Source organism: Mastigoproctus giganteus, chromosome 13 (genome assembly GCF_048544385.1).
Source record: "Mastigoproctus giganteus isolate SK-2022 chromosome 13, ASM4854438v1, whole genome shotgun sequence".
NCBI lineage: Eukaryota > Metazoa > Arthropoda > Arachnida > Uropygi > Thelyphonidae > Mastigoproctus > Mastigoproctus giganteus.
In genome coordinates this window covers 170,322,819-170,350,711 of record NC_143587.1, presented here as the reverse complement: position 1 = coordinate 170,350,711, position 27,893 = coordinate 170,322,819, and the positions used below count along the sequence as shown (strand labels likewise).

The 27,893-nt window shown below is 40.5% G+C and overlaps 1 protein-coding gene across 1 annotated transcript; it reads right to left on the bottom strand.

Moving 5' to 3' along the window:
• Nucleotides 1–2,421: 2,421 nt before the first annotated feature.
• Pif2 (PFTAIRE-interacting factor 2) lies at nucleotides 2,422–27,307 on the bottom strand. Its single transcript, XM_090387770.1, has 5 exons — nucleotides 27,207–27,307; nucleotides 10,581–10,656; nucleotides 8,871–8,999; nucleotides 4,807–4,941; nucleotides 2,422–2,607 (listed from the first exon to the last, which is right to left on the bottom strand). The coding sequence occupies exons 2-5, from the start codon at nucleotides 10,648–10,650 to the stop codon at nucleotides 2,453–2,455; spliced, it is 489 nt and encodes a 162-aa protein (XP_090243896.1). The 5' UTR covers nucleotides 10,651–10,656; nucleotides 27,207–27,307; the 3' UTR covers nucleotides 2,422–2,452.
• Nucleotides 27,308–27,893: the final 586 nt, after the last annotated feature.

The following is a 27,893-nucleotide window of genomic DNA, read 5'->3' as shown; positions in this document are numbered from 1 at the left end:
CCTTTGAGGCGAAAGTAATCATACAGCGAATAATTTGGGCATCTGAGATGAGCAGTAGTTGAATCAACCGATAACTGAGATTCTGTCAGAAAAAGTACATGGGGTTTGGCAGACTGCAAGTGGAAATGGACATCGTTGAGATTAGAATTGAGACCTCCTATATTTGTGAAATGAATTAGGAAGTGCTTGGGAGGTTTAGATCTTTTCGCAGATAAGCTTGCTCTATTAGTTTGACAATTCATGGTGTATTCAATCGTAAGAAAATGTGGGTGGGACATGCTGTATGAAGTAACGAAATTTTTGGATATGGCGTACACATGGTAAGAATAAACCCAGATCCTTGACATAATGTGGCCTGGACAATGCCCCCCCGCATACACACTTCTCGGACTCCTCCAGTCACTCTGGAAGAGTAGAGGTAGCAAGATTATACACTAGCTGATCCGGAAGCCTCCAAAGAGTTACCAATAGGTTCCGTCCTGTGTACTAACTAGCGGTCGGGCTGCGAACACCGTTTTAGAGCTGTACCATCGAAATGTAAGGAAGATTGTATCTCGCCGTGATGTTCATCATAACCTGAAAAGTCATCAATCATACTGCATGATGAAAGAGATGGGGAAGGGTTCACCGGAACTTAGCTCTGGAGACTAAACATGGGTTCCACCATTTCAAGCCTCCAATAAGCAAAGTGGTGGTATTGCACCGGTTGATAAGAGTCATCTACCACCTAGTACTTCCTGGTAACACAGAGGAGCTGCATTCCTCCATTCGGTGTGGGCGTCACACCTCGACCACTGCTTACGTTGGTTCGCACCTGGGTTTTCACTCACCGAGTGACTGTGCATGGAGGTTATACCCAGGATTACTAACAGTCCCACCATCGTCAAGGTGCAAGCAGAGGATTTGGCTGTTCCAGACCGTCCGGACTTCGCCGAAATTGGGTCCACTTGACTTGATTTATCTGAATATCTGTTCCTTCGACGTTTTAGACTCCCAGGTAGCAAAGTACAGCTTGTCTGGCCTATCTGAGAGAATGTCTTTGACAACCTCAAGGACCAAATTCTTGCAATTAAAGAATTAATTTTCAAATTATTTAAGTCACTGTTAAGATAGAACTCGTACAGAAGGAAACACCTTCATCAATAAGATTTACTAATTGATCATTTTCCTGTTGTTTCTTAATGTTTGGCATTAGTCGGTGTATCAGCCCATGTGTGCACTTGCAATCGCACATGTGCTGATCTCCCTTAGCAAGAAATATGTCAACATACAATTATCAACACGAGCATAGACTACGGGCAAAATTTTAGAGTGACATGGCGTGTTCGAGTCCACATGGACTAGAGTTTCGCAAAATACGGAAATGTACATCCTGGCTTATAAACTGAGTCTGTGTGGTCGTCCTAGAGTAGAAAAGGAACTGGACTTTTATTTATATGCTGTAATCTTTGCATCGCGACATTCTCCACTTGCTTTGATTATTGTACTTCGATAGTTTGGAGCAGTTGTGTGCATTAAGCACCGAAGCCATGTAGCTTTACTATCTTGTCTTTTAAGTTGTATTTATTTTTCGGTAGTCTGTCTATTACTCTATTTTTTACCGATATTCTGTCGATAGTCTCTTTACCGATATTTTTATCGGAGACTCTCGGATATAATCCAACAACAATGTTGTTTTATAAAATTTTTATAAAATCCGGGTCGTTTTTGCGCATTGTGAAAGAACGGAAATCGCAATCATCGTGCTAGCTATGAAGCCGTGGTAAACAGAATAGACAAGGATCATCATGAAACGACAGCACAGTAAAAAACAGCAATGAAAATTCCAGTTATGGTATGAACAGTGATCGCATTTTATGCTCGTTGATTATTCCTTGCTCATCCTGAACAGTTGGACAGCTTGGATACGCCGAAATACAGATATAACAATTATGTTTGATCCGTCACAATGTGTTTACAGAGCGTTCCAGAATGACGCGATGAATAGTCCTGCATTCTCTGGTAGTACAGTCAATACTCCGCATCCAACAAATGATTGATGTATGCGCGGACCTAGAAGAACGAGTTGGCAGGGAAAGGTAAAGATAGACCTTTTTTGCTTCCAAATATTCTGAAAACCGCTTATTCACACGAGTTTTCTTGTAATACATTTAAATCATTTCAAAGATGCCATCAACATACAGGAGCAAACAGGAACACTGGTGAGTGTACTTTATTTACAAAATTTTCAGATTTTCCACTGCTAACAGATTTAACTGTATTTTAATTATCTTATGTATTTATTTCATTTACCCCTGTATAGAATCATCAGCTAAAGGGGTGTACATCGTGATGAGGGTACATCAGAACTATATTCGGTTGTTTTTAACATTAATGGATGACATAAAAATAATATTTTTCTTAAATTTGGAGAAAGAAATTTATTCGGAGTTATTATAGCTGGAAATGAGGATTAGTGAATTTTTCCACTTTCAGGATAAGCACATGAACCACCACAACAACTGCAGCAGTGTCCGTTTGGTTTGCAGTCTCGTTCAGATTGGCAGGATGGTTTTGTTGTCCATGGATTACAATCAACCATAGCACAGAAATCAGCACAAGTAGGATCTAAATAACGAAAAAGTTTTAGTTACACTCATATCTTGCAATAATATAGTTAATTCCAGTTTATGAAGTAATATATCTTAATTAGTATAAAACATAAATGGAATTTTATTGAAAATTTCAAACATATTACAACTACTGAACTTTCATGGCGCCTCCGTAGCCCAGTGAGCAAGAGCAGCAGTGCGTTGCACACGCTTCTTGATTAGACCGGGGTTCAAGTCTGTGACCACCAAATAAGGAGGATGCGGAAAGGTCAAGGAATGACCACCGCTTATCCCCGGAGCAATATGGCCTTAGTTGCTAATGTTCCTTAAAACCAAACAACAACAACTGAACTTTTATACTGAAACTACAACATACCTCTACTGAACATATTTGAATTACTAACCGAAGTTAACGGAACAATTCGTTGGAAACTGTTCAATATAAAACTGATGCAACCTGTCCAATAAAAGTTTTTTTTTTTTTTTTTTTTTTACTAATATGCGTTTAGGACTAAAGCCTCAAGCTGAGAGCAAGTTTAGACTATGTATATATATTAAGTGCAATAGCATCATTAATACACAGCCATTTCTGAATTAACAGAATACAAATTTATTCTGCTAATTCAGAAATGGCTGTGCATTAACGATGCTATTGCACTTAATATATATACATAGTCTAAACTTGCTCGCAGCTCGAGGCTTTAGCCGCAAACGCATATTAGTCTAAATACATCATACACCAGACATCTCTCATTGTGGAGTTATATTTCATAACTGTTTTGCTATCATTGTATCACTTGTGTACCCACCCACCCACCGAAGAAGGGCCAAATAGCCGTGAAACGGCACCACGGGGAGCCTGATGATGTCCGGAGTTTCCAAGAATAGGTAACAACAGCCTTCTCCACTAGGGAAGCGTTGCTTATTCGAAGAGTTTTTGAGTGGTGTGAGTTGAAGTAGTTACTGTCCCTTTCATCCTTCTACACCGTTTCTTTTCCTCTTCCACTCCTACTATTACTTTCCCTCTACCTTTTTGCTTTTCTAAGTCTAATAGGGACAAGTGGATAGTAGAGTTATTATCCCACACATAAACAAAATAGCCGTCTGGGTGGGTGGTACCTATCTGAGAATAAGTAACATTAGTCTTCTCCTCAGGTGAAGCGTTACTTATTCGAAGTAGTGCAATATCATGGCAACTCGTTGAGAAGGTATTCACAATATGAGATGTAACTTAAAACGATGCCGCCTAATAAATATTCTGTTAATTCAGAAATGGCTGTGTATTAATGATGCTAATGCACTTAATATATACAATTTTTTTGATAATTGCTCACTGATATTGCAATTCTCATACTTACCGAGAGGGCAGCTTTTCGGTTATGTTAAACATCAGTTTGGACGTTTTAATCGATTTTTCAGTAGTAATGATCTCAGGAAGGACACCCGTTTGAACATTTTATCCGGTAAACAGGAAATCAACCGGTGAATGAATTAATTTCCACCAATTGAAATACACTTTCCAAAGGGCTAATTTTCTAAGAGAATTCAAAACGTTCCTTGCGTACTTTATAAAATATCTTCTATAATAATAATAAATACATTTTCTGTTTATACTCCGGGACGACGAAACGGTGAGAGGAGTTCACAAGATAGAATACAAGAAACAGCACCGTATTCAGTAGTCACGGGCTTGAACTCCGGTCACTCAAGGCACGTGTACTTATGCACTCGAGCGCCTGACCACTAGGCTACGGCGGCCTTACTATAGAAATTATCTTTCTAATAAACTAATGTATCGCTTATGTATCTCTAGTAGTTTTAATGTAGATATCAAAAATTTTCAAAAAATTAGGAAATCAAACTATTTTTTGAAAAGCTTTGAGGATATAATTTTTTGTTGGATGCATGTTTGTGTAGTAGTTATGCCACAAATCTTTATGCCACAAAAGATGCCACAAATCTTTTAGTATAATTCTGAGTTTTAATTTAAAGTTGTCTCCAGCAGCGTTCCATGGTAGATGAGTTATAACTCTTTCTCTGCTGTTGTTTTTAGTTTTTTCTCCTTCCCGGCAGGGAAGGAGAAAAACAACAGGGATTTTTCGGGACACTTTCATTCGTGGCATAATTAACATTAAAACAATCTACAAGACATTAACATTAAAACATCGTAAAACACATTAATTAGGTATATTTAAAGTTATACAGATATACTTGCCGTATAAAAAGCAGAAAGTGCGACCGCGACATCCAGTGCAACATCGCCATCCCGGAGAACATTCTTCACCTGGAGTACATGACTGTATGATTTCCGTGGGGACAGAGATTTCTGTGCAGTTTATTGGGCATCCATCTGCAGTAATACGAAGGAAAAATTATTCGACTAAAGTTATGCCATACTTCACACAATTCAGTAAACGAAGATTAAGATCTTCACGACTTTTCACGAAATTAAACTTCCAGTTAACTTTAGGAAATTCTTTTGATCGGAATTAATTAACAAATGTTGTTTTTCCACATGTAGCGAAATGTAACTGATTTATGAATCCGAAGGAAATAGGCTGTCGTTTATGTTTACGACAATTTTCGATATTTGAGAAAATTAGATGGAGAATGTTAGTTTTTCTTGTTGGATAAGTTGAGATAAAATGTTCATCAGATTTATAAGCGTTTTTGTTCGATGATCTTGTAAATTGGAAACCAAAGTAATATGGGGGAAGTTTAAAAAGTCCTAAAATTATTATCCGATCCGAGGAATACAGAGTAAGTGTTAAATTGCCAATGGCCATTTCAAGTTTATGCGTTACATTTCTGTGGAGGCAACTAAACTTATATAAATACCAGAATACATTTTTATGTTAAATTTTTAAAGAAACACCCTCGATGTTATGCAGAGTCCATAATTGAAGATACGCAAGTTCTTATTCCATGGAATTAATACCGTCTCTACTATTACAAGCCTTTCTTACTTTTTCGTACTTTAAAATTAATTCCGAGTGTAATATTGAGTCATTAAATAACATGCTACTGACGGAGGAGCATGATATATTGTTTCTTATAGAAACGTGGCTTAAAACTAACAGTAAAGCCATTATACTCTGCCAACAGCAACATCGGCTTTTATAGTTCACGGTTAACGTTGAATCAGCTAATTGCTGTTTTTTATTTGCTTGAATAGCAGCACGTCTCCGAGTCATCAAAGTTGTTTATTAGTTTACAAGGTGGCCAGTTTAGTGTGATTTATTACGATATGTTTTGTTTTAAATTCTGAGTGCAGATAAGAGAGAATGAGCTGTAAGTTGGAATTTTGGTTCGTATTTTCGTGAACAATAATGCCGAATCCTTCGGAAAATTATTTCTTAATATTTTCAGCAAGCACTTGTTGTACACCTTGCATTTATACAATATGTTATTTTTTGAGAGACAGATTTAAGTGATGTATTTTCTTTACACTTCAGAGGGGAAGAAGAACATTTGTTTTCAGAACACGATTTTATTGGGCAATTTCAAGTGTTGAATGTGATAATTCATTGCTGATCAGGTTATCAAAGATTGACAAGATCAATTATTCGTCCATATATGATTATGTAGGGAAGATTTTTAACATAATCATTATTTCGAGGAATTTCATTAACTGGCATTGCGATTTGCAGAAAGCCATCATCGTTAGAACACTGATCTTCTGTGCTAAGTTTTCAGATTTCGAATCATTGAGAGAACTAAGTGGTCGAGTTGTTTCTGTCGATAAATTATGACAAACTTAGCTGATTTAGTGCGATGTCTTGTTTTTACCTACTGGGTAGGAAGTTTCTTTTTGGTAATTAATGGGCGAGAAGTTCAAATTTCATTGCCATGCAAGGACTGCTTGTGTCGAGTTGAAGTTTAAGCTTGCTAAGGATGAATGTGCTTGTTGTTGTTGGGTTGGTTGCTTCGTGTTTACTGCCCGCAAATTGCGATTGTGCAGATGAATCTGGTTGTCTTTTAATTTTTAAATCAGTTGGAGTACTTGCATTAGCAGTTATACTGTCTGATGAAGCATTTGTGCTGTTATCATTATTTAGACAATTGCAGGAATATTTAAGCTTATTTAAATTCAGGAACTGTTCTGAAATTAACTCAACTAATGATAGTAACTATTTGATTAGTTCTAGATTATGGGCTTTGTAATTATTAAAATCATCAATATCATTCTAACAACACTTTTCAAATAAATTAAATATCTACTTAGAAAAATACGTTGATTAGGAAGTATGTTAGATAACTTTTCTTGAAGAGCATAGTTAAAGTGAAATTGCCATTGTCCCTCTTCATTTTTATGTTTCCTGACTTCTTTAAATTCAGTGAAGAGGTAAGCAAGGTCCTTTGTAAATTCTGTGTCTTGTGTGGAACTTCCAATTCCAGGCAACATCCAGAGAAAGTATGAGAAATTGTCATCACTGTCTTGAGAAGAATCAGAGTTCTTTGCTGAATTGTCACTTTAGTCCTTCCGTAGTTTCGCAGGTAGATTGAAGGCACCTTACATTAGCTACATTTGTATCTTAATATCGCTTGTGATGACTTATTTTTATAGTGTTTCATTGACAGTACAGTTCCACAGCTGCTTTGCAACAAATTAAATAATCTTTTACACTTTCATATTGCAATGTTTATGCAAACTGTTTGATCAAAAAGTTCAAAACAAACGAAACATACAAAACAAACAAACATGAAACATTTGAAATATCCGCCGTCATTGTCGTTATTTGGTTTTTAGGAGCATTAGCAACTAAGGCCATATTGCTCCGGGAATATGCGGTGGTCATTTCCTGACCTTTCCGCATCCTCCATATTTGGTGGTCACGGGCTCGAACCCCGGTATAATCAAAAAGCGTGTGCTACGCACTGCTGCTGCTGTTGCCCACGTGGCTACGGAGGCGTCTTGAAATGTCCGCAGCATTGCACAAAATAGAAACGACGGCAGTGCCGTGGTCAGAGAGAACCAAGATCACAGGAATGCTATGCGCGGGTTGAGAGACAGCCGCAAGAAACACAGAAAAGAATCATTTAAGAGTAATTTTTACAAGTTAATACCTTCATAAAGAAATATATGAAATTCCAAAACCTTCCTAAATTACAAGTGTTGAAGCTGATTCCTTAGCATGAGATTAGTTGTATAAAAAATACTAAAACTTCAGGAATTAACGAAATATTGAGAAGCACTAACACAAAGTAATATACCGAATCACGCTTACACTACCGTGGCGTTGTGGCCAACGAACACGGATTTGCCTTGAGAATTAGGATAAACAAAAAGACTCCGTTATATTAGGGACACCTGAAAATTACCTCCTCCACACTTGTTTATAAATTGTATATGTTCTTTGGCTAATTTATTTGAGTTTTTCGGCAAAAAAACTCCACTTTGCGGGACAAAAAACTCTGAGGCCAACCAACGCTCGCTGTGAAAAAATCCCATTAAAAACTCCTCTCGCCATTAATGGAATTCGAACCCAGAGCTGCTCCGCATGTGAGTGAGATTATTATAACCATTTTGTTACCTGGAGCGAGCTTTGCCATGGATCAATTCCACAGTACATTCAGAAACCAGGAAAACAAAAAAGTGGAGCCTGTTGAGGGTGGGGCCTCGTGGGAAGTTCAAATATACGTTTGTTTTAGGGTTACTAAAAGGATAACAGCCACACAAACTGAATGTATAAAACGTGGACATTGTAGAGTTACCAAGGATATGGTGACACTCAGATATAAAGGATGTAGAATTTGAAATATGGTGATTGCAACCTGTATAGAAAGGACAAGACAGCAAAGGAGGGTGGGGGGTGCGGAGTTATGATCTTGGTTAAAGGCACATAGAAATAAGAGACAGTGCACCCAGTTGAAATAGATGGCCAGTGTAACGTTGAGTCTGTTTGGCCTGACACAAGCAGTGGGAAAATGAAAACGAGAGCAGGAGAATTTTGCATGCCTGTGATGACAACCATACAAACAAATAGGAAAATAAATAATAAATGCAAAATTATAATTTTTTAACGTTCCATGATTTCTTCGCTGTATTAATGAATATGACTTTCTGTAAATGTTAAACATTATTTGCCATACTCATTTGGTATCTAAAATTAAACAATGTAAGGGTCTTGTTATAATTCCTATCCATAATGCGAAATCAATATATATTAAATAAAATAACATTTTAAATTAATTTAAATAAAAAAAAATTAAAATTAAAACTAAAATACAAATACATAATTCGCTATGTTTAAAAGGTTAGTGTTCAGATGTACTTGCCCAAATAGCAGAAAGATCCCCCGCAAGCTCCTTCGCAACATCGCCCTTTTGCAGGGCAATTCTCATCTGTTTCGCAATACCTGGGCGCGCCTATTACACAGTCTTGGCCGAGAAACGGTGGGCATTCGCCTGTAATTATACAAATGAGAAATTACTGGATTACATTTATTCCACCAATTCACATATACACGAGGATTTCAGAGATGCTCGTTCACCTTCCAAAATGCGAGGTGTTCGGAAAAGATATGTCAATTTGAATCTGTAGTAACATAAGCGTAGTAACATGTACCGCTAAATTATTATATAATTGGCATTTATTTTAAATCTAAATTATTATATAATTGGCATTTATTTTAAATATAAATTGGAATTACTATTATTATAAATTGGATTTAAAGTTCTAAATTATTTTGGGGACTTTCGGCTACGGTTTCTGTCTTGTAACCTTCACTTCCCCCTCCCCGTTGATTTATTTTTATTTTATGTTAACTTTCGCTCTACAGTTTTTGCCTTACTACTGGCTTATGTTTTATTTTTATATTAATTATCGGCTATATATATATATATATATACCATAATTAGATAAGTTATAGTGCAAGAACCCTCCATAGTTTGAAAATCGAGGCAGTCCCCAGCCAACCGTACTCCCGGTAAAAATGAAAAAACATATATAATAGGTTAATTAATATAATAAGCCTTACGTGGGAAAAGGTATTTTGCAAGGGACTTTTTCGAGGGCTAAACCCCTACAAAATATCCAACCCTAGTTAGGCTGAGCTATCAGTTTCTGTTGTCATCTGCCTGTATAAGACCAAAAAGAGTCCATAATGACGGATAATAACATTAAAAGAACTAAGCCAGCCAAATAATTACAAAGCAAGCCAAATAAGTACTAGGCAAGCCGTCAATTAAGGGGGTATGTCTAAATGGTAATTTATTAGTATACAGGCTGGATGACATTTAGCCCGACCGATAGCTGCGAAAACATAAGCACAAGTACAACTGAGAACCAATTGATTGCAGAATATGTTAGCTAATTTAGCCTTATTCTGCAATCAATTGGTTCTCAGTTGTGCTTATGTTTTCGCAGCTATCGGTCGGGCTAAATGTCATCCAGCCTGTATACTAATAAATTACCGTTTAGACACACTGTACACGAATCGCTTCATTCTCCGAGAGTGAGATCAAAACGGGTGGAAGAAGTCACGTACAGATCCTTCAACAGGAAGTTATTTGCTTTTATTTTGTTCCATCATTTCTGAAAAGTAAATAAATCCTATCTTATTTAATAAGCATTACTGGAAGCAAATCATGAATAGTTATCTGGCGAAGTGTTCTGTACAAAGAGACTCACTTTGGCTTGAAGTTATAATAAAATGCATAGGATTCATAAAGAAATAAAATGGTTAGATGTTACTCCAAACAGAAGAAGAAAATAAACCAGACTTCTGCCTTATTCAGTATCCGTCATCAGAAGAAAGAAGCCTTTTTTTCTGGAAGGTTAGTAGTACTGTATTATGATTTGTAGTAGCATAGCTTGCAGTTAAAGTAACATCTAAGCATTTTATTGGGATTTTTTTATAGTCTATAATGTTTTTGGTGTAAACAGATTAACAGAAAAAAAGAATGTATTTAAACTTTCATTTTTAGTAAATACTGTGAATATTTTAAATATTGTGATTGACATCATACGAATTGAAAATCACTTACCGCTTCCCACTATCACTTTAATGCTAGTAATGCAGAGGATTATCAACATCACACAAATTCTCTTCTTCATGTTTATCTGAAACAATACCACGATAGGAAAATTAGGTTATTAATCTAGCAGAGAAAATTTATATCTCTAAAACACTTCATAGCAATATTACAAAGCGAAGATTATTCAATCAGAACATGTTTGATGCGTAACAATGGCAAACATATTTGCTATTATTATGTGCAGTAGCATACTCAGAAATTTTGTTTCAGAGAGAGAGAGAGAGAAGTGGTATGAGTATTCCAATTATATAAATAGTCACGATTCAGACTTCATATTTGAAGAAAAAAACAAAAAAAAAGTATTAAATTTTTGAATTCTGCTTGGAGTTATATTAATGTTTGATATTTTTCACCAGTACGTTGAAATGCACATTATTAATTTTATATCAATACATAACAGTTCGTCACTTTGTAAAAGTGTATTTTTTTTATTAATACTCAAAAATTCACAACAGTTTATAATTATAAAAGTGCATTCATTTGATTATATAAGCTTCTTTCCGCTCTGAAATAATTTCAAAAAGTTTCTCGTAGTACATATGTTCAAAAACTCGCATATGCGCTTAAAACGTTCTCAAAACTCTCCGTTTTCAAATACTATAGGTTAATGAGCGAAAACCAAGACCTGTAGTTGGTTTAATCACCTTTACATCTATTTTATATATTTATTTATGATTTTTTCCTAGAACGTTCGGGATATTTCTAGAGCATTTTGGAGCTTTCTACAACATGCCAGAATGTTCCGGAACGGTCTAGAACATTGTTAGGTGCAGAAGAAAACTCGGGACGTTTCTGGCTGGTTCTAGAACTTTCGACGGAGTTCTCTAAAAACACTGTGAACCTTCTATAAACTTATCTACCGGTATATATACGAGTGGGTACCAAACAAGCATTTTCGTATTTCAAAAAGTGTATGTGCTTCAGAGAGCCAGTGGTGAACAAAGTGAACAAGTGCTTTTGTGAATTCATGTTTGTGAATCATCGTAAATCGTGAACTGTAAAATAGAAATAAAAATCTATAATTTTTTAATTGTGTTCTAATGTGCGCATAAGTCAACATGAAATATATCGCGTTCTTGCCAAAATAAACCGGATAGCTTTTTCTACATTTGCGGCGAAATGGTATTAAAATAGCAGCGGCGGCGGCGGCCACTGTCACAACTTGTGAGAAAAGCATATGAACTCTATTTTGGATGTAAGGTCGGAGTTCACGATAAAGTATGGGCTCCATAGATTTGCAACCTGTATTCAGATAACATTCTACTCACACTCATTCTATCTAATATCTCTATACTGCCCACCATTTATGGATATTGAAGAGTCACTCCACTATATTGAGCACGCATTGGACCTTCTTGGCTCTAAAGCTGTCGTCATCACGTCAGATGTTAATGCAAAATCCCCACTCCGGCACTCCCCGGCTTCGGACCCTCGAGGACTTCTCCTGGAAAACTTGATCCTGTCTAGGAATCTTACTGTACACAATCAGCCCAGCCAGCTAACAACCTTCTGCAGCCCATCAGGTCAGTCCAACATTGACATTACAGTCTCGACCAAGGATCTCAGGACAGCAATCAGCGAATGGACTGTCATTCCAGACTGGACACTCAGTGACCATAGGGTGATCCTATTCAACCTCTGCATGAACTTGAAAAACTCAACATTCATGAACCGGACCCCGGACTTTGTTAGGTTCTCCACGAAAACAGTTCACTGGACCGCTTTTGATGACACCATCCAGAATGACTTCCCTGATTCAAACATCCAGGGCCTGGAGCACATCTCAGCAGTTGACCTAGGACGTAAGATTCAGAATTCTTTATCAAAAGCAGCATACAAGTCTGCTAGGAAAAAAACTATCATGCTAAGACCCTGTGCCTGGTGGACAGCTGAACTAAACAAACTCAGGAAAGACACCCACAGTGCCAGGAGGGAATATCAACGCCATAGAGACTGGCCTCCCCCTGATGTTGAACGTCTTCACACTGCCTACTTGACAAAGAAGAATGAATACACCAAGGCTATTGCTGCTCGCAAAAGAGAAACCTGGACTGGATTTGTCAGAGACTCAGGCAATACTAATCCATGGGGCCTCCTGTACAAAATCACGAGGGACAAAACCTTTGTCCCAGAAATCTATGGATCGGTTACCACTGCTATGAGGGAAACCACCAACTGGGAAGACACAGTCAACGAGATACTAGATAAGCTTTTCCCCCCAGATGACATATCAGCAGATAGGCCAGAACATATGACAATCAGAAGAAACAATGCTAACTATATAGCATCCAACAGTACTAACCATTTTACCCCACAAGAACTTGAAACAGCTATGACGAAAATTAATCCAAAAAAATGTCCGGGTCCCGACTTGATTGAGTATATGTTTATACAAAGATTTTATAAATTAAAACCCAGCCTACTGCTACTCCTGTTTAAAAGAATGCCTCCTGGAGTCAAAATTTCCGAAATACTGGAAGGAAGCACTTCTCCGCCTTATACCTAAACCAAACAAGCCACCAATGGAGCCAAGATCCCTTAGGCCAATTGCTCTTTTGGCCAACCTAGGCAAAATCCTGGAACGCCTCATGGCCCTGAGGATTGTTAACTTATTCCAATCACAAGATCTTATTTCCCCAGCACAATACGGTTTCACGCCTGGCCACTCCTGCGAAGATGCCCTCTTCGACCTGATTCTTCATCTAGAAACATCTAAGTCAAAGTATGAGCTTGCTGTATGTGTTGACTTTGAGGGTGCATTTGACAACGTTTGGTGGGAGAGTGCACTGGAGCGTCTCCGATCAACCAACTGCTCCTCACAACTCTACTGGCTAAATAGAAACTACTTTTCTGAAAGGTCAGTTATGGTGAAAACAAAGCATCGGCATGTCACCAGACCAGTCTTTAGGGGCTGCCCGCAAGGATCTGTCCTAGGTCCCCTGATCTGGAATGTAGCTTTACAAGATTGGCTGAGCAGATCATTTGAACGCACCAAGGTCATTGCATTTGCTGATGACCTTACCATTGTTGTTTCCGGACACTCACGACTTGCTCTGGAAGATACTGCTAACCTAGTACTAACTAACCTTACCAACTGGGCTAAGACTAACAAACTGCACATCAATCCTCACAAGACAAATATGATGATTTTTAAAACTAAACTGGATCTTCGGCGGCCCCCTCAGGTCAAGATAGACGGAATACGGCTCGCCCTGGTGACACAGACCAGGGTTCTTGGGGTCGTTATTGATCACCGGCTATCCTTCTTACCTGGTGCTGTACCTGGTGGAACCAAGAACTTCAACAGCTTCGCAAGGACGTCCAGACCAAAAGGACAAACTTCCAAAAGGCAAGAAGAACTTGGCCTGAGCAGGAGGTGGACGCGCTCAGAAATCTGTATAGAGAAGCACGAAATGCTTATACCGCCCTCATAAGAAAAAATAAAAAGGAAACCTGGGAGAGACTAGTAGCAAACTCAGGAAACACTGACCCCTGGGGTGTTGTGTACAAGGTTGTCACAAAAAAGCTCCCCAGAGGTGAAGTGCTTACAACCACTGTCACGCCCCAAGGAGAAGAAACCTGTTCCTGGGAGGCATCAATAAACAATATACTAGATGTCACCTTTCATCCCCACAAAGACCCACAAACGGAGGAGCAGATCCAGACCTGTAGGGAAAATGATAAGTACAGAACAGATAATGCAGAACCGCGATTCACTACGGATGAGCTCATTCTGGCGGCTTCACGTATAGCAGCGAAAAAATGCCCAGGTCCAGACCTCCTGGAGCCAGAAATAATCAAAAAAGTCGTAGAAATAGAACCGGAACTCTTGCTCCAACTCTTTAACCTATGCCTCACAGTGGGAGCATACCCGCATGATTGGAAAATGGCCAATGTTAAACTAATAATTAAGAATCCAAACAAACCACCAGAACAGCCATCTTCCTACAGACCGATCACACTACTCACAGTACTAAGTAAACTTTTTGAACGGCTACTGTTATCCAGAATAAATCACCACTACCAACAGGCAAACCTATCCTCACCAAACCAGTACGGATTCAAACCAGGTCGATCCACAGTAGATGCACTCCAAAGCCTAATTGCCCAAGCACAAGAATCTGAGAAAAAATACGTGCTAGCTATCTCAATTGATTTTGCCGGGGCGTTCGACACCCTATGGTGGCCGAGCGTCCTGGGTCGGCTCCGGGAGGCAGGGGTTCCTGGCAACCTCTTCAATGTGCTTAAAAGCTATCTCACCGACAGAGCAATCAAGATAAAAGCTCCCTACAAAGAAATAGAAAGAAAAATATATAGAGGGTGCCCACAGGGGTCAGTACTTGGACCAACAATGTGGAACCTCCTGATGGACCAGTTTCTAAACAAGGATCTGGAAGGAGTCCGCTCACAAGCCTTCGCGGACGACCTCATCTTAACAATAGAAGCTAATTCCAGGGCAAAACTGGAAATACTGGCAAACCGCGCTGTGCAAATTCTCCAAGACTGGGCCACACACCATTTACTACAAATCTCACCGACGAAGACCAACTCCATACTCTTAAAAGGAACACTGAACATCCACAGACCACCCCAAATTAAAATTGGCACTAGAACAATCAGGCTCAGCACAGAGCTCAAATACTTGGGCGTCATCTTGGATACCCGCTTATCCTTCAAACCGCACCTAAACTACGTAAGAAGAAAAATAAGAAACTGCACTGCCTTAATAAACAGAATTGCCCGAAGAGACTGGGGATTGAAACAGAGAACGATGATATTTTATTATAAAGCAGCCTTCTTACCAATCGCAACATACGCAGCTGGTGCCTGGTACAAAAAGGCCAGCACAGCTGCAAACCTAAGAATACTTGATTCCATACATAGAATCATGCTACTCACTGTTACTCGCGCCTGCAGCACAGTGAGCACACACGCTCTGCAAGTCATCGCAGGAACCCTCCCCTTAGACCTAGAGGTGGTGAGAAGAGGCATCCTCCATGAGCTCGCTAAAGGCAATGCTTGTACACACCTTGACTTCAACGGAGATCCAGGAAACAACCGCATTGTGGAAAAAAGAAGACTCCAGACCCACTTGCTGCAGGCGTGGCAGGCACGATGGGATGTCTCCATTAAAGGTCGGATAACAAATAAATTCTTTCCAAATATACATAGATTCCAACCTAAATTACCAACCTGGTACGCACCTGGTCTGTTTGTGACGTACCTACTCACAGGACATGGTGCCTTAAACGCCAAACTATCGTCTCTGGGAATAATTGAAAATCCAAATTGCACTTGTGGCGCTCCAGAAACTTGGTCGCACCTAATGTATGACTGCCACCAATACGACGACATCCGCTGCCAGCTGGTGACAAGGCTACAACATTCACCCAAGGATCAGGAGCAATTCATTCTGGACGATAAAGGACCATACATGGCATTCACTGTATTTGCACAGAAACTGTTTAACAGACGCCGAGCCACACTAGCCCAACAAGCAAATAACAACACAACTGGAAACTAAATGGGACAAGCTACTATTCCCACAACAAATTCCATACCTCCAATGAGAATAAAAGGACATGGCCTACAACTCCGCGACTGACTGAACCCTGAATCTGCGAAAGGGCCACATGGACCTGAACCATGCAGCTTCACTGCCATCAAGACTCGTTGGGGACCAGAATCGAGCACCTGACTCGATTCCTTTCCAACCCTACCACGGCGGGGCGGAGACTCCTTGTCTCCCCTCGCCGAACCCCCCCCCCTTCCTCTCTGGTGAGGCATGGGCATGCCTCACTGACCAACTGGGGGCATCTTCTCTATCGCTCCCATATTTCTATCTTTACCCCCCAGTCTTCTGCCTCCCCTCCTACTCTATCTATATACAATGCGAACGCCCCACACACTAAATTTAACAACACTCAAAATAATCTTCGCCCAGTCTCGGCCTATCCATCTATGTAACATCAAACCCCCCAGCGGTGTATATAGGCATACAACATATGGTGTATGCAGACAAGTGAAATGAGTATATACATGTGCATATACATACATATTATGATTTTTTTTTTTTTTTTTTTTCAAGGTCCTAGCCGCCGAAATCTCAGGAAACTAAGCGGCAGGACCTGCCAGAGTAACTAAGTCTACTGGGTCCCTGGTCTGCCTCCACGGGGCGAAGGTGGGGCAACGTTGGGCTCCAGCAGGGGCCCAGCGGCTAAATGACCAGATGAACAACGGTACACGACATTACACATGTACAATACCCACACACTTTTAAATCTCTGGCATTCCCAGCAAACTGGTACACCCACAATGAAAGCAACGCGGAGATGGGGGAAACCCCTGGTGCCGCATGACATCAATATACCTTACACCTTACCTTACACCTTATCCTTCTTACCAGGGGAGATTAGTTTGGCCGTCGTCCAGTGTGGACGCACGTTTTCCGCGCTCCTGGGTTTTGTCTCTGAATATGTGTTTACAGTGCCTGTTAGTTAATGAAAAGTGTACTAATTAGAAGAATTACTACAGTGGATCTCAGGGTGAGAAACTTTTGCTCATTTACTGGGAACTTTGCAGGTTATTTGCGTTTTCTATCTGTATCCTTTGTTGCCAGACCGTACTGGTCACCATGCGGCTGACAGCAGGGCTATAGAGCGGCACCAATTACACTGGTTGCCACGCAAATACCCTGCACTTGACTTGGGAGGCTCGTGTGACAATGGAATGTATACCCCCTTGTGTGACAAGAATGTGTAGCATTCCCCTCCGGCGCAGGACTTAGTGAGTAAACACATCTCTGTATTCCTTCTGTTGTGACCTTGACTGCCGCATTTCACTAATTGCGAATGTCCATCTAAGGCACTATACAGAGTATTTGCACTTGACTGGGGAGGTGTCCCAATCAGAGTAACAGTGAATAGTGCTTCTGCCCCAAAATTGAAACTTTATTGTGGACTTAAATGCAAGGAACAATGATTCTAGTGTTTCCACCCCCCATCTGCCATAGACTCTCATGGACGGATCAAATCATCGTAACTACACCATTAGTGTAAAAACTGTGTTCACCATTATAACCTCCGTCATACCCCAACAGAAATTAGTTTGATCTCTCAAAGACTAGTTTCACTCTCGGGCGTTCCCCCCCACCAAATTGTAACGGGGGAAGTTAAAAACTTGAACTGAACGTTGTCAGGCAACAAATTTCGCCACGGACTCACGGTTGGCATCATTTGCTATCATCGCAAAGGCTCTTCCGGACGGAGAGGTCCTGAACTCGTTAATCCGCAACAGCCTCGAGGATCCGAAGTCAGATACCAACTGGGACAAAATGAGTAATTCAAATCAGAAAATCACAGAACAAACTATGGACGAAGAAAAACTAACAAGAGGACATCACAAACAAGATCAAAACGACGAATTGCAAATAATAGAGCAAAGTGGAGACTGCAACGTTGCATTGCCACAGCCAACGCCCAAAAAGAAGTACAAGAAATACGCCACCCCGAAGTTGGGAAGGGAGACAAGATCTCAAGGCGAACATAAAGAACAACAAGATAAAGAGGATGTACGAACAGAAAACAACGAAGAAGCAAGCAAACAGCCTGAATCCCCAAACATTGACCCCAGGCTGCCGGAAGGTTCTGTGCTAGACCAGGTACTGGCCCTTCGGGTAGAGCTCGAAAACAAACTAAAAGAGTCAACGAACAGAATCACTGCAGCCCTCAGAGGCGAGATTGTGGGAATCTGGACTAAACTAGAAACAGTCCTCCACAAGGTCAACAGCGAGGCAGAAAAAAACGCGGCCAAATTAGAGGCCTACCTGGAATGTAGGGGCACACAAATGCAACAGCGCGCCCCTACCTACGCAAATGCGCTGAGGAACCCACCAACTGTAATAAATATACCAGTTAAGGAACAACCAGAGAAAAAAACGCTACTCCCAACGCCTAACCTTGTAATATTAAGACCCAAAAACACCGAGGAAATTGGTACAAGTGACGAAATCAAAAACAAACTAATAAGCACTATGAAGGACGACTTCCAGCAAACAAGAATAAGAGGAATACGCAAACTAAGGAGCGTAGGACTCGTGATCGAAACCGAGTCAAAGCGAGAGATGCAAGAGATAATTGAAAACCCCAAGATTGCTGCCCTGGGCCTAACAGCTGAGCCACCAAAAAGAAAAGGTCCGGCGATAATAATTTATGACGTGGGCAAGGATGTCACACCTAACCAACTAGCGTCTGAGCTGTACCACAGGAACTTACAGAGCAAAATCCCGGGAAAGGACCCACAAGAAACAGTAATACCGAAATACTTCATACAAGCGAGAAACGGAATAAATAAAAATTGGGTAGTTGAGCTTACCCCGGAGGCCTGGAAGGTCCTGAAAGACCAAACAAGGGTTTTCATTGAATGGGGAAGCAACCGCTATCACGAACGAGTAATCATACCGAAATGCTACCGTTGCTGTACGTTTGGCCACACGACACACACATGTGCGCAAACCACCCCAACATGTGGCCACTGTTCTGAAAAGGGCCACGATTTTAACGCCTGCCCCCACAAAGATAAGGAACCCACCTGCGTTAACTGCAAGACTATGAAATTAGACCACAAGCACTCACTTAGGGACCCGAAATGCCCTACATACCAACGAACCAAGACCTTATACCAAAGCAGGATCAACTATGGGAACGAGAATTAAGAATTATAACACAAATATGCTGAAAATAATCCAAATTAACGCACAACGGGCCAGATCAGTGGCTGACCAGTTACGGACCAAAGCCGAAGACGAAAACTTGGATGTCATTATAGTCCAGGAACCGTATACACATCTAAAGCGGGTCGCAGGGTACCCACACAATTATAAAGTGATCCACACGGATGACGACACCCCATGGGCTGCCGTTCTGGTAAGAAACACCAACATCAGCCCAACTAAAATCACACAGCTGTGTACTCCATGGGCTGCTTGTGCACAACTTGGCACAGCATTAGGATCTCTATATGTCGTGGCACTCTACTGCAGACCGGGACAAGATATAGGCTTTGCAATCGACTACCTCCGATGCCTACAGGACACCCTACCAAATCAAAGAGTCATCATTGGAGCTGATGTCAACTGTTGCTCCCCGGCATGGCACAGCCTCACTCCAGACAGGTGAGGAACTCGAAATGGCCAACTCTTAGAAGACTACCTTGCAGGATCCTATCTAACTGTACTAAATCGACCCCACCATCTGCCAACATTTTCGAGCACCCTCTGGGAGGCCACAATTGATGTCTCCCTGGCCACCAGGAGTATGGCCGGGCATGTGACTAATTGGAGGGTGGAGGAAGCATGGACCACCTCAGACCACCGGGCAATAACCTTTTCAGTTGAAAGACAACTAACAAGAATAACTCAAACAAACCAACCACAAATGAGATATGCAGTCGCAAATGCAGACCGGACACTGTATAGAGAGTTGCTCACCACGGCAATTAGACACAATCTGGAAAACATAAACCCCCGGAGCGACCCGGATGACCTTCAGAGGGAAACTACAAAATTATTACTAAACATCAGTGATCGAGTGATAAAAAAAAAAAACCCAAAACCTGGCACAGTACCCTGGTGGACACCAGAAATTGCATTACTACGACGACAAATGCAAAAAACAAGAAAAGACTTCCAGAGAGCTCGCAGAACCTGGCCCGAAGATGAGGTGGTGGTCCTGAGACAACATTACAGAGAAGCTAGGAACCGTTACACAGACACCATAAAAAAAAGTAAGAAGGGTTCTTGGGAGCGCCTAGTGTCTACTTCTGGAAACACCGACCCCTGGGGCATAGTCTACAAGGTGATAACCAATAAGCTTCCCAGGGGTGAGGTCATTAGTACTACCAGGACACCGGAGGGAAACCTAACGACCACTTGGGAGCAGTCAATGGGCAACATACTGGACAAAATCTTCAAGGAACCAGCAATATTAACCATGCAAGAACAACACGAAATTTGTAAGGACAACGCAATCTATAACACCTCGACAATTGAACCCCCCTTCACCCTGGAAGAGCTCAGTGAGGCTGCCACCAAGATCAGAAATCGCAAATGCCCAGGACTGGACATGATCGAACCAGAGATCTTGAAGAAAACTGCAGAATTTGCACCGCACTTACTACTTACTCTCTACAACAGGTGCCTGGAAACAGGCAAATTCCCCACAGCATGGAAAACAGCAAACACCAAGTTGTTACTTAAAAATCCTAACAAAAAACCTGACTGCCCAGAGTCATATAGACCTATTGCACTGCTCTCAGTGGTCAGCAAACTATATGAGAGACTGCTGCACAAGCGAATCAAAAACCACTATGAGAGGACAAACCTGGCGGCTAGGAATCAATTCGGATTTAAGCCGGGTTCCTCCACAGTGGATGCACTTGGAAACCTGCTTCGGAAGGCACAGGAATGCAGAAAAAAATACCTACTAGTCATTTCAATTGATTTTGCTGGGGCGTTCGACTCACTATGGTGGCCGAGCGTCCTAGCCAGACTAAGGGTGGCTGCAGTCCCTATCAACCTATACAAGGTAATGGAGGACTACCTATCTTGCAGGAAAGTAGAAATAAATGCCAACTACCAAAAAGTCACAAGATCTGTATACAGGGGCTGCCCGCAGGGGTCTGTCTTGGGGCCACTCCTTTGGAATATGGTTCTCGACGAGCTCCTGAACCTGGACCTGGGGCTGATCGGAGCCCAGGCCTTTGCAGACGACCTTATTCTTACCATTGAGGCTGACTCAAGAGCCCAACTGGAAACTACTGCAAACCAAGCTCTGCAGAAAATACAAAATTGGGCTACAAGAAACCAGTTAAAAATTTCACCAACGAAAACCACATCTATTCTACTAAAAGGAACCCTGCAAATACGGCGTCCACCCCAAATTAAAATAGAAGGTGTGACCATTAAACTTGCCAACCAAATGAAATATCTAGGAGTTATCCTAGACAAAAACTTATCCTTTCAACCTCACCTACAATATATAAGGACGAAGATAAGACGTTACTCGGCACTGGTGGCGAGGGTTACGAGAAAAGACTGGGGATTAAAAAAAACAGCACTAATGTTGTATTATAATGACTCGAATGAGTACAATGAACAATTGTACAGAGAAATAGAGTGGGCCAGTAAATCAGAATGTCTTATAATGGGGGATTTTAACTTCCCAGATATTGACTGGAACTTGTGGGTTGGTCACTCACATACTAGTCAGACTTTTGTGGATTTATTGGATGATTGTTTTCTGCAGCAGCATGTTCGAGAGGCAACCAGAGAAAGTAATACTCTTGATCTGGTTATCAGCAGTGATCATTCGTGTATTAAGAATTTGCAGATAAAGGAACCACTAGGTGGCAGTGATCACAGTGTGCTGAAGTGGGATTTACTCAAAGAGGTAACTACCGTCAGGGGTAAAGGAAAGGGTTTTTGCTTCCGTAAAGGGGAGTACAGTGGTCTCAGACAGTTTTTAAATTCTGTACAGTGGGATCAACTGACGATGTTACAAACAGTAAATTCTAAGTGGGAAGCATTCAAGGAATTAATCGTGGAAGCTACTAGACTTTTCATACCGATGAAGAAATATTGTTCAAGGTTTAGGCCTAAATGGTTATCAAATGAACTAATGAGACTCGTGACAGAGAAGAAAAATGCATGGGATGCATATAAATTATCAGGCGACGCAGAATCCTGTAGCAGATATAAGCTAGTCTGTAATCAGGTCACAAAGGAGGTTCGGCAGGCAAAGGCGGATTACGAGAAATCTTTGGCAAAAGATGCTAAGAAAAACAGCAAGGATTTCTTTACTTATATAAACTCTAAAAGGAAGGGGATGAATCTGATTGGTCCACTTGACATCGATGGTTCGACTGTTGATGATCCTGCTCAGATAGCAAACAAACTGAATGAGTATTTTGCATCTACATTCACACGTGAGGAATTATTACAGTTTGAAAATGGAAGAAGGTTATCAAATTGTAGCAGTGTGCTTAATGATTTTGTAATAACTGAGAGCAAAGTGGAGGAGAAATTGTTGAAGTTAAACATAAGAAAGGCACCTGGGGTGGATGGGATCTATCCAGTTATATTAAAGGAGGCGGCAAAGCAACTAAGCAAACCCTTAGCCATAATTATGAGAGCATCCTTGGATTCAGGGGAGGTTCCCACGGACTGGAGATGTGCAAATGTATCCCCAATTCACAAAGGAGGTTCGAAGGGTGACACGAGTAATTACAGACCAGTTAGTTTAACTTCTGTTCCGGGTAAAATAATGGAGTCACTGGTTAAAGATGCATTGCAGGATCATCTAGACAAGACTGCAGCAATAATTCAGACACAGCATGGGTTTGTTAAGGGAAAGTCTTGTCTGACAAATTTGATTGGTTATTATGATGTGGTCACAAAGGAACTGGATGCAAAAAATAATTTTGATATCATATATTTGGATTTCAGGAAAGCTTTTGATACTGTTGCGCATGGAAGACTACTGTACAAATTGGAGCAGAATGGTATTAAGGGTAAGTTGCTACAATGGATAAAAGGATGGTTAAGTGGGAGAAGACAGAGGGTGGTAATCAATGGGTGCTGCTCTTCGTGGACTAATGTTATTAGTGGAGTCCCACAGGGTTCGGTGTTGGGTCCACTGTTGTTTTGTATATTTATCAATGATATTGATGAAGGTATATCAGGCTTAATGTCGAAGTTTGCAGATGACACGAAGGTTGGCAGGGTTGTTAATGACAGTAATGGCAGTGTGCTACTGCAACAGGATCTAGATAATTTGGGCAGATGGGCTAAGAAGTGGCAACTGAAGTTTAACCTTGACAAATGCAAAGTACTGCATATGGGTAGAAGTAACCCGAGAGAAACGTACCAACTGTGTGGTACTACACTTAAGGTGGTAGAAAATGAAAAAGACCTGGGAATAATTGTGCAGTCAGATATGAAGTTTTCTGAGCAATGTAGACAGGCTGCTAGGGCAGGTCATGGGGTTTTGTCAATGATATATAGGAATTTTGCTAGCAGGGAAAAGGAGGTGATTGTCCCTCTGTATAAGGCAATGGTCAGGCCACGCCTTGAGTACTGCGTACAGGTCTGGAGGCCTCATTTTAGGAAGGATGTAGATTTGCTTGAGCGTGTACAGAGAAGAGCAACACGGTTGGTGAGGGGAATGAAGGGATCCTCTTACCAAGAGAGGCTTAAGTTCTGCAAATTGCAGTGGCTGGAGACTAGGCACCTGCGCGGTGATCTGATTGAGGTCTATAAGGCCTTGAATGGGTTGAGCACGCTGAATTCTGATGGGATCCTCCCACTTGTTCAGAATACGAACCTACGGGGACATAAGTTCAAATTAAGAAAGGATAGATGTAGAATAGATGTGCGGAAATTTGCATTTAGCCAGCGGGTGGTTAATTGCTGGAACAAACTTCCATCTGTCGTTGTGGAAGTTGATAGGTTAAATAAATTTAAGGAGGAACTGGACAGGCATTTGGAGGGTATGGTGTGATTTTTTTTTTTTTTTTTTTTTTTTTTGGCTGATGCTGCATAAGCTCCTACATTTGCTTTCTTGCATCAAGTGCCACTACTACTACTACTACTACTACTACTACTACTACTATAAGGCAACCTTCATCCCTGCGATAACTTATGCTGCTGCAGTGTGGTACAGCAAAACGACGCTTGCAGTCAATAGGAGAACTGTGGATACGATACAAAGGACCATTTTACTAACAACCACACGAGCATGCAGAACAGTAAGCACACCAGCGTTGCAGGTGCTTGCTGGAGCGCTCCCCCTCGATTTGGAGACTGTAAAAGCTGGCTTACTCTTCCTGCATGCCAGGGGGGTTGCTGCCACCTTCCAGGATTTCATAATTGACCCAGCGAGTAGTACAAAAACAGAAAAAGTCCGATTACAGGCTTACCTACTTCGGGAGTGGCAACAAAGATGGACCGATACAACAAAAGGAGAAATCACAAGAAAATTCCTTCCCAACCTCAGCAAAATATATCCCAAGCAACCAGCCTGGTACTTTCCGGGGAAGCATTTGACTTCGCTCCTTACTGGTCATGGTCCCTTTAAGGAGAAGCTGCTTGGGTTCTGCCTTGTTGAGGACCCCAACTGCACATGTGGGGAGATCGAGAACTGGAACCACTTGGTCTACGACTGCCCAGAATATGAAGATCTCAGAGGCATCCTGATCACAAAGATACACTATCTTCCGAAAGGACTGGAATCCCACTTCATTGACACAGAAGAGGAATACAGAGCACTTTCTCAATACGCGCAGGACCTCTTCGAGAGGAGAAAACTGCTAATTACCATAAATCGTGTCTGAAGAAAGATCACCACAAGTTAAACTGTACAAGACCATAAAATACTATCCAACAGAGTTACTACAGAGAAAAACCTTGAGACAAGTGAGTGAAAAACACAAGGACAGAGCTTACCCCATGAGCGACTGGACTGAAATCGACTCAATATTGAAGAAAAGAGACTTAACGCAGCACAGCTGCCAAACGCCATTTGGCGACTTGAAGAGGGCACCCTAGTCTCCTTCATCTTTAATACCCATATCCCCAGTGGGTGGGGGGGAGACGGTCTTACTGTCTCATCCCCTTCTCGCCATTCCCACTTTCCCTTCTGGTGGGGCATGGGTATGCCCCACTGTGACTTGGAGTTGCCTCCTCTCGACTCCATACTTCTGTCTTTTCCCCCCAGACTTCAGTCTCCCCACCCACTCTACCTGCACATACGCAAGCGAATGCCCTACACATCGGAATTGATTTAATCATCTCCAAATTACGTTTTTCGCCCATACACTCGGCGTTTCAAAAATTTAGCGTTATTCCCAATAGAATTTACCAAAAAAAAAAAAATAAAAAAATATATATATATATATATATATTTTAGTTTATTTTTTAACTTTCTTTTCCAATTTTTTTTTTTTTTTTTTTTTTTTTTTTTTTAGGTCCTAGCCGCCGAAATCTCAGGAAATTAAGCGGCAGGACCTGCCAGAGTAAATCTTAGTCTACTGGTGTTTCCTGGTCTGCCTCCACGGGGCGAAAGTGGGGCAACGTTGGGCCTCAGTAGGGGTCCAGCGGCTAAACGACCAGATGAACAACGGTACATGACATTACACATATACAATATCCATACACTTTTAAATCTCTGGCATTTCCCAGCGAACTGGTTCACTCACAATGAAAGCAACGCGGAGATGGGGGAAACCCCTGGTGCCGTTTGACGCTAAACACACTTTACACTTTACACTTTATCCTTCTTACCATACTTGCAACATTTATATGCCAAAATCATAAAATTCTCTGCCTCAATTATCAGAATCTCCAGAAGCGACTGGGGTCTCTCTAAACGTACCTTACAGTTATACTATAAAGCTGTTTTCTTACCTATCGCTACCTATGCTGCAGGAGCGTGGTTTCATCGAGCGACCAATTGCAAAATCAAACAGAAGCTTAACTGGACAATAAGAAAAGACAATTGTTTTTTTAATCAGTTAAACATTTTGTTAAATAGAATACGGTTAAAATATCCACTGTTCAACATTTAGTAATGTATGTAACATTTTCTTAAACTATATGAAATCTTTTCAACTAGAAACTTAGTTTCGGTTTTAATTCCCTTAAAATTGGTGGGTATTACAGCAATATGGTTGCGCATTTGAATTCAGTAAAGTCAAAGCTACACTACAAGAATCACTCTGAATTTTTACAGGGAGCGAAAAAAAATGTTATTTATTTTTTTTCCCGATTACTGTTACTTAAGGATCGTGACTTGTGCAGCTCTTGAATGTTAATGCAACCATATGTTTAGAAAAACAGTGTGATCTTAAAATTCCTGAATCTCTTTTATCATTTTTTTTTAAATTTATTTTTAATTAAAATTAAAAACAAATCTTTATAATTAATCCTGGCGGTCACGCCCCAATGAGAACGTAGCATCCAGCTTACTTCCTCACTTAAGATGCCATCAACATCATTCACTTGCACCGAAGTTTATTTTTATTTTATTTTATTTTTTCAGGTATATTCACTGGTTTATTCAGAGTTTATCTGGAAGCCACCAATGAGGATTTTATCTTCATTGGTGGCTCCCAGATTGCCAGTGAATAAATTTTATGAAAGAATAATGAGTTATAAATTTAAAATATAATTTTCAGGGAAATTTTCAGAAATAATGTATACATGACCGTAAAGCTAATTTTATTTCTTTAAGAGTTTGAAAATCAATTGTTGCATTTGAGATAATCAGTTTAAACGATTAGACTTGGTTCTATTATCGTGCTGATTTTTTTCGAAATCTTGAAAATCAAAACCAAATTTCGGAAAAAACACGACGACTTATAAATGAGATGAAGCATAAGATCATCTAGCTTTTCTAGAAAAATTAACTTTTGAAAGCTTCAGTTTGATTCCTTTGACCCTAAAATATAAAATAAATTTCTTCCTGACGACTTTCAAAAAATGATTTGTGTTACAGGATCAGATATGGAAATTTTTCTTACCTATTTTTCGAGATAAAACTGCTCTCCAGTAAAAAAAAACGAAGCCAGCGAAACGAGTGGACAGTTTTTATGTTAATAAACTTAATAGCTTGGAAGTATTAACGATCTCCTAAAATGCCGATATTGTAAAATGATGATGCGAGCCCACAGTGCAGTTTCCTCCTAAGTCACATGGTACAATACGTCATATTTACACGTGCACTTTAGACATCGTGTTTTCACCAACGTACCAATTACTGAAAAGGGAGAGCCGTTACCAGAACGTCTCTACATCTCTCTCTGTTACATACGGTGATGTAATGAAATGCATATGGAAATGTTATGAAATACATAATGCATGTTGTAGTAGTGGCATGTGATGCAAGAAAGCAAGTGTATAAGCTTATGCAGCATCAGCCAAAAAAAAAAAAAAAATTCACACACCATTCCCTCAATGTTTGTCCAGTTCCTCCTTAAATTTATTTAACCTGTAGCGCGTGCGCGAGTTGTGGCATATGGTGTTCGTTTACGCTCCTGATATTAATTCAGTTTTAGATTAGTTATACTTTACGTTATGAAATGATTCGCCTACCAATGAATTCCTCTTCCTCTGCTCAAGTTTGATGTGGTATCAACTTCGTGATATGATAAACAGGTATTTCTGATTTTTTAATTATTCCTGCTCACGTTTGAAGTTCTTCATTACGA